This window comes from Panthera leo, chromosome A1, assembly GCF_018350215.1.
Source record: "Panthera leo isolate Ple1 chromosome A1, P.leo_Ple1_pat1.1, whole genome shotgun sequence".
Taxonomy (NCBI): domain Eukaryota; kingdom Metazoa; phylum Chordata; class Mammalia; order Carnivora; family Felidae; genus Panthera; species Panthera leo.
The window spans coordinates 11,660,484-11,674,750 of NC_056679.1; the positions used below are offsets into that span (position 1 = coordinate 11,660,484).

The 14,267-nt window shown below is 34.5% G+C and overlaps 1 protein-coding gene across 7 annotated transcripts in view; it reads left to right on the forward strand.

The window, feature by feature from the left end:
• Positions 1–14,267, forward strand: part of PDS5B (PDS5 cohesin associated factor B) — a 191,588-nt gene that overhangs the window by 55,253 nt on the left and 122,068 nt on the right. For 3 of the 7 annotated variants that reach the window (XM_042949877.1, XM_042950377.1, XM_042950043.1), the window contains exons 1-2: positions 6,590–6,842; positions 11,912–12,038. In XM_042949877.1, coding sequence (XP_042805811.1) covers positions 6,817–6,842; positions 11,912–12,038 — 153 coding nt within the window. In that variant the 5' untranslated portion in view covers positions 6,590–6,816. Of the gene's footprint in view, positions 1–6,589; positions 6,843–11,911; positions 12,039–14,267 lie in introns of those variants that run through there. The other 4 variants (XM_042949957.1, XM_042950123.1, XM_042950209.1 and 1 more) reach the window with 2 other exon arrangements.

The following is a 14,267-nucleotide window of genomic DNA, read 5'->3' on the forward strand; positions in this document are numbered from 1 at the left end:
CATGGTTCATGAGTTTGAGCACCATGTCCAGCTGTCTGTTGTCAAAGCCCAGAGTTAGCTTCGGATCCTCTGTCTCCCTCTAGCTTTCTGCCCTGTGTGTGTGCACACTCTCTCAAAAATGAATAAACATGAAAAAAGATCAGATTAAAAATACAGATGTTTCCCTTAATTAACATTTTATATGAACTTATTCAAAGTTTGTGTAAGCTCTTTAGTATTAGAATATTTTATTGTGTTTTATTTGTTCATATTGGATATAAAAATAAATATTTGTAACAACATGCATTACAGTGCATGCAATGAAATTAACTGCATTCTGAAACTCTTTGTTTCACATTACCCTTTAAAAGCAGGAAAATTCGGGGCGCCTGGGTGGCGCAGTCGGTTAAGCGTCCGACTTCAGCCAGGTCACGATCTCGCGGTCTGTGAGTTCGAGCCCCGCATCAGGCTCTGGGCTGATGGCTCGGAGCCTGGAGCCTGTTTCCGATTCTGTGTCTCCCTCTCTCTCTGCCCCTCCCCCGTTCATGCTCTGTCTCTCTCTGTCCCAAAAATAAATTAAAAACGTTGAAAAAAAAAATTAAAAAAAAAAAAATAAAAGCAGGAAAATTCTATATCATAGTTTTACCAGAAATTGGGGGTAAATTAAAAGCATATATATTTTAAATGGAAAAAGGAATTTGTTCTTCTATAGTGTATTTAGTATATAAAATGGATTCTGATAGTGGTCAGTTTTATGTAAATTATTATTAAAAAAATTTTTTTTAGCATTTATTTATTTTTTGAGAGGCAGAGAGAGACGGTATGAGTGGGGATAGAACAGGGAGAGAGGGAGACACAGAATCCAAAGCAGGCTCCAGGCTCTGAGCTGTCAACACAGAGTCCGACATGGGGCTCGAACTCACAGTGAGATCATGACCTGAGCCGAAGTTGGATGCTTAACTGACTGAGCCACCCAGGTGCCCCTATATAAATTATTTTTTAAGTACGGCTATTATTTTCTTATTTTCAATGTATCCACTCTGCCTTACATGTGAATAATTGAAAGCCCACAAAGATGAAATATATTATGTCAGATAATTTAAGTCTGTTAAACCTCAGAGGAACAGCTGTATATCAATATCTCTTACTCATTTCTGATAAAAATTGAAGATCCTATTTATTTCCCATACCCTTTCTTTCTTCAGCATTGCTCCCTTTCCCTCTTTCTCATTTACACTTTTTTTTTTTTTTTTTCTCTTAGGTTGCAGTTTAGTAGTTATTTCTGTTATTTCTGGAAACTTTTTCCTTAAAGATCACCTTACCAGGTCCAAGGGAGTAATTTACTAAGGCCATTTTGTATGTTTCAGCAACATGTGTTTCTGAAATAATTAGCACTGTATGCCACCCCTTCCTCTTCAAGCATTTTTTTCTAGGTTAAAAAAAATTTTTTTTTTATTTTTCTACCTTTTCTGACCCTTCTGTTTTTCTTCCTATCCCCCTCCCCATATCAATATAGATATTTCCTCAGGGTTGAGTCTTGGTGTCTCAGCTCATCCTACATGTTTTTCTTAATCTTGTAAACCCATAAAGCATGAGCTTTATGACCAAAATATTTTCTGGCTTTGATTTTCTTTAAAACTTCAGATCTATATCTTTAGTTACCTTTTAGACCAAAATTTTTTCCCCAAGTCTTGACCTCTGTATGTTTTTTCCCTATCTCCATTATGATGTGAGCAGAGATTTTATATATTTGCTTGTCATTGCATTCCTAGTATATGGTATAGTATATTGCACCAAGTAAATTCTCAGTAAATAAGTAATTGACTTTCAAGGAACAAAGGCTTTGAATCTTGTAATCATCTACTTCTCTTTACGTTTTTTTTTTTTTTTTCCTACTTCTCTTTTAATATCATCCATAAGTCTTTGAATCAGTTCTTGTTTCCCCATGTTTCCCCATTTCCTCCTTACTTATCTGGAATGTTGTAGCAGTTTTTTAACTGGTTTTACTGTATTTGATTTCTCCTTTCTGGTCTGTATTGCCTATTGTAGCCATCATTTATTAGAACAGTTCTGGTCATTCATTCAGCAAGGATTTCCAGAGTGCCTGCTTTGTGCTAGGTTCTCTAATAGATGCTAGCATAAAATGATATACTGTCCTTCGCTTATAGGGCTTATGGCCTAGTAAGAGACATAGAATAAGTTCACTAAATATGATGTGATAATGCCAATTATGATATGTTCAAAGTTTTCCTAGCTGTAGGGGGAGGAGTCTTGCTCTGGTTGGAGAAGTCAGTGAAAGTTTAAACATAGACTTAATTAAGGTGCATCATTTGCTTAGTAGACAAGGGCCAGTAAATATGTCATTCTGAAGAAACAGCTTGTGTATATTCACAGAGATACTTCAAATCTCTGCTTCCAGTTCTATTGTTTATAAAACTGAAGTGCAAACTGAGTAAACCTGCCTCTTTGTTGGCTCTTACCTTTTCTTCCTTAGCTCCCTTTACTTCCTTCCACCTTTTCCTTCAGTCACAATTCTAGATCTTAAGTTAAATTCTGAACTTTCTTCTCTAGATTGGTAACACATTCTACACTGTTCTCTCTATCCTTTTGTTCTATACATTATTACCACTTCACCCCCATTTACCTGTAGAAATGGGGTTTCTTTTGATCTTATATTTTCCAAGCTTGTTATTTCTGTTAGAATAATTATAGAATTTACTGTGATTTAAATATTTAGGGAGATGTTTGTTTTTTTTTTGGTAGATTTGAGATCTATCTTACTCATTTTGCCCGATGGTCACTGCTAAAGAGTTCTGCAAATAACAGGCACTTGACAAATTTTACCTTTGACAAATTTTTGACCACGTAGATGACTTTATTCTACACAGGCACCATATCTACATTACTTAGTTGCAGGGTGTGGTCACAATTGTATATCTATTGTTAGGAATAATGAGCATTAGCTTTTACTTGTGTCGAGGCAAGGCAGAGACTTTTTTGTATTCCAGCTTCTGTGGAAAACTGGGAATCCTGTCACATTTATTTACTATCCTCTGAAATGATTTGTCCTGGGCCTTTGCTAAATATGTATCTTCTTTGGTTGAAGGAACACAGCTATGACCTTGGTTCTTCTCACTAATCTACCTGGAATTCATTTTGTGTAAGCTGTGAGGTATAGGTATGATGTTATTTTTTTCCTTTTCCTTCCTCCTTCCTCCTCCTTCCTCCTCCTCCCCCCTCCTCCCCCCCTTCCTCCTACCTCGTTTATGTATTTTTGAGAGAGGGACAGACTGCAAGTAGGGGAGGGGCAGAAAGAGAGAGGGAGACACAATCTGAAGCAGGCTCCAGGCTCCAAGCTGTCAGCACAGAGCCTGACACAGGGCTCGAATCCACGAACCATGTGATCATGACCTGAGCTGAAGTTGGATGCTTAACCGACTGAGCCACCCAGGCACCCCGATGTTATTTTTTTCTATATAGGTATTAAAGTATCCCAGAACTTGAATGAATTATTAAAATTTCAAACAACTTTATTGAGCTATAATTTATATAGTGTAAAATTAATAAATTTTATCCCTTTCAAGTGTACAGTTCAATAATTTTTTTTTTAGGCAATTTACTGAAAAATGCCATCATCACCATAATCCAATTTTAGAACATTTTCATCGGTAAGATCCCTCATGCCCGTTTTCAGTTAATCCCTCAATGGATCCTGTTGAGTTTTTTCATCTTGAGCTCTCTGTAGCATCTAGTACTGTTGGCCACTCCTTGTCTTGAAACATGGTATACCCCCTACTTTCTGATACAGCTTCCTTCCAGATCTTCTCCATACTTCTTTGGTCATTCTCACATTCCTTTGTAAGTTCTTTTTCCTCTCCCTATTTCTTAAAGATGTGCCTTCTCTTATCTCTTCTTACTTTATAAGACTTCCTGAATCTGTCATCTGTGCCCCTGGTTTTAACTATCACTGAGGATCCCCACATCTGTCCCTAGCTCAGACATCTCTCTGGAAATCTAACTGCCCACTGACCATTTTCCCTCCTCTTCTTTTTCTTCTTCTTTTTCCTTCTCCTATTCCTCTTCTATCTCTTCCTCCTCCTCTTCTCCCCTGCCCCCACCCTCGACCCAGCAGATGGGGCAAAGCATTTTATTTCCCAAAGGCTACCTGAAAATCTTTTCTTTTTTTAAAACAGATTTATTGCTCTATAACTGATACAGAGAAAAAACTGCATATATATTATATACAACACCTATGATACCATTACCACACAGCTATCACTTCTAATAAAATAGCTATTACTTCTAAAAGTTTCCTTGTGCCCCTTTGCTTTTTTTTGGTAAGAACACACTTCACATGAAATCTATACTCTTAACAAATTCTTTTTAAAAATATTTTGTAATGTTTACTTTTGAGAGAGCAAGAGAGGTAGCGCACATAAGCATGAGTGGGGGAGGGGCAGATTGAGAGAGAAAATGGAAAGCAGACTCCAGGCTCTGCACTGTCAGCACAGAGCTCGCTGTGGGGCTCCAGCCCATGAACTATGAGGTCATGACCCGAGCCGAAGTCAGACGCTTAACCCAGTGAGCCACCTTTAGGTGGCCAGGCACCCCTACTCTTAAATTCTTAAGTTAGTCCTAAACACTGACTTAGCTATAGGTGTCATGTTGTATAGAACATCTCTAGAATTTAACTGTCTTGTATAACTGTAACTTTACACTCATTGAATAACTCCCCATTTTCTCCTCCTCTCATCTCCTGGCAGCCACTATTCTATTTCCTGCTTCTATAAGTTTGACTATTTTAGATACTTCTATAAATGGAGTCCTGCAGTATTTGCCCTTCTATCACTAACATATTTCACTCAGCATAATGTCTTCCAGGTCCATCCATGTTGTTGCAAATGGTAGGATTTTCTTCTTTTTTAAGCCTGAATACTGTTCTATTTTAAGTATATACCACTTTTTCTTTATCCATTCATCTATTGATGAGGATTTGGATTTTTTCCATATCTTGGCTATTGTGAATAATATTGCAGTGAATATGGGTATGCAGATACATCTTAAGAGATATTGATTTCCATTGTTTTCTGGATATATACCCAGGATCAGGATTTCTGGATTGTATGGTAGTTCTATTTTTAATTTTTTGAGGAACCTCCCTACTGTTTTTCCTACTGGCTGCATCATTGTATATTCACATCAACAATGTACAACAGTTCTTTATCTTTCACATTTTGTCAACACTTGTTAGCTTTTTTTTTCTTTTTCTTCTTCTTCTTCTTTTTTTTTTTTTTTTTTATAATGGCCATCCTAACAGAAGTGAAGTGATTCCTCCTTATTGATTTGCATTTCTCAATGGTGAAAAATCGCTTTCTTCTAAGATCAGTAACAAGACAAAGATGCCCAGTCTTGCCACTTCTGTTCAACATGGTACTGGAAGTCCTAGTCAGAGCAATTAGACAATAAAGTAAAAGCAAGAAATAAAAGGAATCCAAATCAGAAAGGAAGAAGTAAAATTACCTGTTTATAGATGATGTGAAAACCTTAAAGATCCTGCAAAAAAACCTTTTAGAGCTAATAAATTCTGTTAAGTTGCAGGATACCAAATCAACATGCAAAAATCAGTTACGTTTTTATATACTAACAATGAACTGTGGGAGATGAACAAAAGAATTCCTTCACAATAGTATCAAAAAGAAAAAAATGACTTGAGAATAAACTTTATCAAGGAGGCAAAACACTTGTGTACCAAGAAGTAAGACACAAATAAATGGAAAAACATCCAGTGTTCATGGATTGGAATATTTAATGTTGTTGAAATATTAGGCAATATTCGGAACTTTTTATCTTGTCCTCTCTGATCTTTTCTTACTGTTGTGCGTTTCATATATTAATTTTCACGTATATTAATTTCACGTAGCTCTGATTCTAGGCTGTCTTTTCCATTGATTTTTTTTTTCCGTCCTGCACTAATGCTACATCATTTAAATTACCTTTATAATGGGTTTTAATATCTGATAGAACAAATCCATTTAGAGTGTTTTCTTCTTTAAGTATCTTGCTATTTTTGGCCTTTTGCATTTACATATAAATTTTAAAATAAATTTGCTATAGTTCTTTTAAAATCAAAACTTGGATTTGATTGGATTGTATTGATTCCATAATCACAGGGAAGATTTGCTATCTTTACAGTATTTGAGACTTCCAACCCAGCCCATGATATATCTTCATTTATTTAGGTTTTCTTTCATTTCTGTCAGTGAAGCTTTATGATTTTCTCTAAAAGCACATCTTTTGTTAGATTTACTGCAGGTATTTTATGCTTTTCTATGTAAATTGCATTTTTAAACTTTTTAGTTGCTGTCCATATGAATACAATTGATTGGTTTGCTCTTAAGCCTTCTTATTTTGAAATAATTATAGGCATAAAGTTGTAAAAAATGAACATAGAATCCTGTGAACCCTTCAGTTATCTTCTGCTGGTTGTGACATCTGATGTAGCTGTAGTACAATATCAAATTAGGAAATTGACATTTGTATAATATTGTTAATTAAATTACTGATCTTACTCTGTTTTCTCAAGTTTTTGCACAATATTTTCTCTCTCTCTCTGAGTGTATGTAGTCCTGTGTACTTTGATCCTGTGTATAGATTCTTGTCATTACCATCACAATCAAGATACAGAATTATGAAAGAATTCTCTCATGCTACCACTCAGTCTTATCTGTGTACCCTGGCAACCACTAATCTGTTCTCCATGCCTATAGTTGTCATTTTGAGAATGTTAAATTAATGAAACCATATAGCATGTAACCTTTTGATATTACAATAAGTCTAATGACCATAGATTATTGCATGTGTCAGTAAGTAAGTTTTTTAGTAGTGTGTTTTATGGATCTGTCAGTTTAACTGATCATTCCTTGAGGAGCTTTCAATTGCCTCCGGTTTTGGGGTGTATGAATAAGCTGCTATAAATATTCTTATACAGGTTTGCATGAACACAAGCTTTCATTTCTGTGGGAAAAATTCCCAAGAGTGAAATTGCTGGTTTGTATGATAAAGTGCCTGTTCAGTTTTATGAGAAACTGCTAGATTATTTTCAACTATGTTTGTACTATTTTACATTTCTACCAGCAGTGTCTAGATTCAATTTCTTTGCATCCTTGCCTACATTTGATGTCGCTATTTTCTATTTTAGCCATTCTAATAGTATATAATGGATTTTTTTTTCCTTAAGTTGTTTTTAATTTGCATTTCCCTAATGATTAATGAGGTGAACATTTTTTCATGTGCTGATTTGCCATTTGCATTTCCTCTTCAAATGTCTGTTCATGTCTTTTGCCCATTTTGTAATGGATTATTTTTTTATAGTATCTTTTTAAGACTTGTTTATATAGGCTAGATACATGTGCTCTGTCATATATGTATTTGCAAATATTTTCTCCAATATATAGCTTAACTTTTCTCTTAACAGTTTTTTCACAGAGCAAAAGTTTTTAATTTTTGAAATCCAGTTTGTCACTTTTTCATTTTATGGATCTTGTAGTGTCATTTCTAAAAACCCTTCTAGTCTCAATAGTGAAGATATCTTCCATGTTTTCTTTTAAAAATTTTTGTTTACATTTTCTATTTAAATCTTTGGTGTATTTTAAATTAATTTTGTATAAGATATGAGACACTTAGGTCAAGGTTTTCTTTTTTTCTTTTTCTTTTCTTTTTTTTTTTTTCCGAGTCTGTGTTTATCCATTGCTCCAGCACTATATGTGGAAAAGACTATTATTGCTTCATTCATTTGCTTTACCACCTTTGTAAAAACAACAACAACCCCCCCCCCCCCCCCCCAACACACACCAATTGGGCATACTTGTGCAGATCTCTTTCAGGTTGTCTGTTTTTTTCTATTGATCTATAGGTCTGTCCCTTTTACCCACATCACATTGTATTGTTTATTGTACTATATAAAAAGTTTTAAAGTTGTGTAGAATGATTACCTTCTACTTCATTGTTTTCTAAAATTGTTTCATCAATTTTAGTTCCTTTGCCTTTCTATATACATTTTGGAATAGGCTTGTTTCTGTCTACAAAAAGTCTTGCTGGGATTTTGTTAGAATCTCCAAACCTGTAGATCAGTTTGAGGGAAATCTGACATCTTTACTATGGTGAGTTTTCCCATCCATGAACATGGTATGTCTTCCATTTATTTAAATTTCTGTGGTTTCTTTCATTAGTATTTTATAATTTTCAGCATACCAATCTTGTATATGTTTTATTAGGTTTATACTGAAGTATTTCATTTATAGTAGGAGTGATTGAAAATAGTATTGTGCTTTTAACGAAGGTTTCCATCTGTTCCTTGCTAGTATATAGAAATACAGTTGATTTTGTATATTGAGCTTTATATTCTGCAACCTTGATGAATGAGTTTTTTATTTTTTATTTTTGTAGATTCTTTCAGAATCTTCTATGTAACAACCATGCCATCTGGAAATGTGGCTTCTATTTAATCTGTGTGGCTTCTGTATCCTTTATCTTGCCTTAGTGTGTCTGGCTAGGGCTTCCGGTATAATCTTGAATAAGAGTGGTAAGAGCAGACGTATTTGTTCTGTTTCTGATCTTCAGAGGAATTATTCAGTCTTTTACTGTTATGTATTGTGCTAGCTATAGGCATTTGATGTTTACATATTGAGTTTTCTACTCTATACCCTTGCTAAACCCAATCCTCTCTCTCTCTCTCTCTCTTTTTTTTAGTTTGTTTTGAGAGAGACAAAGATAGTGCAAGTGGGGGAGGGGCAGAGACAGGGGGGAGAGGGAGAGAATCCCAAGCAGACTCCATGCTGCTGTTGCAACATGGGGCTCGATCCCACAAACCGTGAGCCAAAACCAAGAGTTGGACACTTAACCAACTGAGAGCCACCCAGGTGCCCCACTAAACTCAATCTTCTTAATTCTGAGGTTTTATCTGTAAGTCCTTTTGTTGTTTCTATGTACATAATCATATAATCTGCAGACGGTAGCTGTTTTGTTCCTTCTTTTTTTATCTTTATATTCTTCATTTCTTACTTTGTTGACTACCATCTTTATTACTGGGTCAAGTAGAAGTGATGATGGAGGTATGCTTGTGTATGTTTTGATCCTAAGTAAAAATCTTCCAGTGGATCATGATTAATGGGCCATCAATAAACATGATTTATGGTGTATGGTATTTGTAACACCTGACCTTTCTCAGATAAAGGAAACTCATCCAGTTTTTAGTTTGTTAAGCTTTTTCTCTTTTTTGTCTTATAGTCTTGATGTTGAAGTTTTCAAACTTTTTTTTTCTTTATTTATTGAGATTATCACATCATTTTTCTTTTTTTGTCTCAGTTTATTTGTTTTGAGAGAGCACATGCCAGCAGGAGAGGGGCAGAGAGAGAGAATCCCAAGCATGCTCCCCACTGGGAATGTGGAGCTAGAGCTCATGAACCATGAGATCATGACCTGAGCTGAAACTAAGAGTTGGATGCTTAACCCACTGAGTCATCCAGGCACCCCTTGTTTTTCTCTTTTTAATCTGTTAATATGAGGAATCTAACCTTGCATTCCTGGATAAACCCAATTTTTAATAACGTTGCTACATTTGGTTTCCTGATATTTTATTTAGGAATTTTGCATCTTTGTTTATGAGCAAGACTGGTATGTGATTTTTCTTGATTTTTCTCATTGGGTTTTGATATGTTGTGCTAGTTAGTTGTATAAGATTAGTTGGAAAAGATTCCCTTGTGTTTTGAGTCTTTGGAATTATTTATGTGGCATTGAAATTATTTCTTCCTCAGTTATTTGATAGAATTCACTAGTAAAGCTATGTAGACCTGGAGTTTTTTCCTTATAAGAATATTTATTGATTGTTGATTAAGTTTATTAAAGGTATTTTTTTTCTTGAGTCATTTTTAGTAAGGTATAGATTTTCTTCATATTTGAATTTTCACATGCTGATATGTCAAAAATTTATGATTGTCTTCTGAGTTTTTACTTTATTGATCATATACTTGTTTTCTTTTGATTCATTCATTATTAGGAAGTATACTTATGAATTTTTTAATGTTTGGAGATTTTTATTTTTTGTTGAAGTAGAATATAACTGAGGAAAGTGTAAAAAATTATGTTGTCTAATATTGTCTAGCTCTGTGACTTTACACAAAGTGAAAACAGTTCTATAACCACCATCCAGATAAAGAAGTAGAACATTACCTGTACCCAATATAGCCTCTTTATCCGTCTTTTAGTTACATTTCCTACCAAAGATGCTCAGTGTCTTGACTTACCATATATTGTTTCCTTGATTTTGAACTCCTTCAGAAATGTAAGCTTGTGTCGGGGGAGGGGGGGGGTACATAGTAAATGCTAAACAATATTCTAAATACTATATGTTTACTTACAGCTTTCAGTTTTTCTTTGGCTAATTTGTCCTTATTCCAATCTATTCTTGAAAATTATATTCCTTGGATGTAAGCTTTAGCTTTGCAATTATAGTCTTTTCCCGCATTGAGGATGGCATTTTGCTGTCTTCTGGCTTATATTGTTGCTACTGAGAAGCCACTTACTAGTTTAAATACTGTTCCTTTCAAGGTAATATGATGGCTTTAAGGTTTTGTTCTGTAGAATTCTTAGTATTTTGAATTTAATTCTGTTTGCGTTCTTGAATTTATGGATTGATATTTTATGCTGTTTTCCTCTGACAGAGGTCTCTTTCATGTTTTCTTTTGATACTCCCGTGAATCATGTTAAACTTTTCTGCCTTCTGTATATTCTTTTGACCTCTCTTCTAGTTGACTAATTCTGATAGCTTTTTCTAATCTGCTAATAAGTATGTCCATTGAGTTTTTAGTTTCAGTTTTTGCATTTTTTATTTTTAGAAATTCTACTTTTCTGGTTTACTCTGTATAATTATTTATTCCTTGTTATGTTTTTAATGATAAATATAGTTTTGCAATTTGTTTAATAATTTGTTCAATAATTGTAACATCTGAAGTCTTTGTGTGTCCTGTCTTGGTGTTTGGTATTTCTGCTGATTCTTTCTCATAGTGTCATGTTTCTTCAGGTTCTTGATTATTTTTGACTTGATAGTGCTCATTTTGACCCCTGGAAACATCATAGTGGGGACTGTTTGAGGTGCAGAATTTTACTTAATTAGGTGCTTGGAGGTACTACCACTCAGGGGTCACTGAGTTCATATGTTGAGGTTCTCTGGACAACTCAGGTAATATGAACCTCAGCAAACGTGCAGGCCCATGGCAAAAACTAATTAGCTGTACCTCCCTTGTATCTATGTTGCCTTGCTTAGTACCAAGGCAGCTTTCTCTGCTGTCCCCTGGTGATGGGGGCATGGGCACATGTTGATTTCTGGCTTATCTTTGTGATTTCTTTTGGAGATGGGGTAGTCTGCATTGATGTCAGGAAGGTCTCTTTGATATTCTACTTTGACAGGTTGAGATTTACTTCTGTCCCTCTTGCCTCATAAGACCACCAAAACTGAACTCTAGATTTGTCAGGGTTGGCAAATGGCCTTAGAGCCTAAATGGATATAATGTTCCAGTGCTCCATTTACTATTCTCAGGTCTTGTATTTGGTTTTATTTTGGCCAAGTAATTTGTGATGCTTTAAAAAACATGCTTATTTTGGTTTTTTTTCCCCCTTATTATTTATAATTTTTGTAGTTGGAGGGTTAGTGCAAATAACTTAGCTTGCCAGTAGTGGAAATGGAAATTAACATACAATTGAAAAAAATTGGGGAAATGTTTAATAAAATGTTTTTTGTTAATTAGAGAAGTGACCTACTGTAAATTAGGAAGTAGTTATAATAAATTACTTGGTGGGAAGATAGGTAACTTATGTTTATTATTAATTTTGTTTATACTTATTTTTTCGTTTGCATCTAATAGTTTTCTTATTTTAGGGGTAAAAATATTTCCATCATGGCTCATTCAAAGACAAGGACCAATGATGGGAAAATTACTTATCCTCCTGGTGTCAAAGAAATCTCAGATAAAATATCTAAAGAGGAAATGGTGAGACGGTTAAAGGTGAGTATAATTGTGTTACATTTTGGGGGCATCTGTTTAGGGTGGGCTGTTACCTGTGGAAATCACATAGAGCTGTATTTTATTAGGGCATCTGAAAAACAAATGAAAGCTAAAAAAGCAAATGAAAGCTAAAAATGGCTTTCTAGGGCTTCCTATACTTGAGCATAAAGAATCAATCTGTAGTACTCTTTATATTCTTTGTTGTCTATAGAGAGTTCTCCTTTGTTCTATATCTCATTTATTTTAGAAAACAACCATTTTACTCTAAGAAAGGAAGTTTACGGTCTTTGTACTGAGCACTTAGGCTGTGTTTTACTTTCTTGTAAGTTATTTTGAGAGTAGGTTAAAGTGCTTTACTTTTAGCTTCTCTCCCTGCTTCTGACATGCAGCAATGAATCAAGATTGATGGTGAACTTCCATAGATGAGGCAGTCGTTGTATGGCTCTAGTCTCTTTATATGTGTTTGAACAATATTTTACTTTTGCTTCAGGGCAGTGATAGTCCCTGTGATTATAAAATGGTTAAAGGAGCAGAATGGCCAAAGAGAATGTTAAGCTAATTCATCAGTTAGTGGACATGTTTTTATTTTTCAGCATTTTTTCCCTTCTAGATTATATCTACCTAGACGTTTATGTTGCTTGATACATTATTATTATTTATCCAGTATTTTAAGACTGGAAAACCTACCTTAATTAATAATTGAAGGCCTAGGAACCTTAAAGCAAAGTACTGTTTTATGGGTATTGCTGCATGGTTTATTCCTAATGCTCGTAAATTTCCTATAAAGTCTTAGTATTATACCTTTATGCATAAAGTATTAGAATGTCAAAAAATATCGGAAGTTTATTATTCAAAGGAAAAGACATCTTTGAGCACATTAAAAATGCCAATTTGTGTGTGTTATATCTACTTAGGAACTTGTGTATGTTTTGTTAAAAATAGTGAAGTTACAAGCCCTTTCTATATCACATGTTCCATTTTCTGTGTATCTACATTCTCTTCATCTATTGACTTTTTAGAGAAGCGAATATTCATTTATTTCCTCAGATTATATTTTAGCAGTGATAGGTAAACTTCTCTATTGTTTGCTAAGAAAGTATTATTAAATGCAGAAATTATACTTAAAGGCTGATTAACATTTAGTGTCTTGTAGAGATGTTATTTTCTCAGACATCTTTAATAGACAACTTAAATGTGAGTTACTGAGTTTTATAACACCATTTGAGTTGTAGACAATTTTGAGGGATTCTCATTATCTAGCCCTTGAGTAAACTTTGTTAATCTAGGTGGAATGATTTCCACAGTGCTCACATTTAGTGTTTGTAATATGTTTTCATTATTTTGTTGACATCTATGCCCAGAAATCTGGTTAATATACTTTTCCTTCATTTTTGTTTCCTAATTTATACTTATACTTATCCATATTTTTAGCAACCCTCTTAGAGAATTATAAAAAGGATTTAATGTGGGCTGATGGTAATTTTTGAAATGTACAATTATGGGGATAAGTTTTGTGAATTACAACAATTTGTTAACAGGTAAGGTGTCATTATATAATTTCTAGGGTTTCCTATAACATTTTATTCAAAGTATACTGAAACTCTTACTTTTTGGTGAAGAGATTCTAGAGAAAGTAATGGTCTCCTGCATGTGGGTCTCTCTTTTTTTTTCTTTGCCTCTTTTCATAATATGCGTAGGCTGTCAAAGCATACATCTTACATCAATAAAATTAATAAGTTAGGAAGTAACTCTGGACCTCGTGCCCTTAAGCTAACTGTAGTGCCCCACTAGCAGGATTAGTCTACTGTTGTTTCTGGTGTCTGGCATAATAGAACTGAGGGTCTGCCCTCTGAGGAACACTGTTCCCTAGCAACACATTAGATGATTTATTACTCAGAAGTCTAGCTCTCTGGCAGAGTAGAAATCCTTGTGTTTTTTAAGGACCAACTCATAGCTATTGATACTTGGTGGCAGCCCTACTTGTTGATTAGTATTCGCAGCACCACCTAGTGGATGCCAGGTGGTTACCTTTCCATTAGAATTGTATTTAAATGTGTGCTCCTGTCAAGTTAGGCGATTTAAAGTCTCATTTGAAGTAAGAATAGTACAGATGGAGGGTTCATTGCGACAACTGGTACTGAAATTAGAGAAAGCTTTTTACAGAACTCAAATGGTACCAATTCTCACCATTTTTATTTCTGTCCTGCTTCCTTTATGTAAATGTTTTTG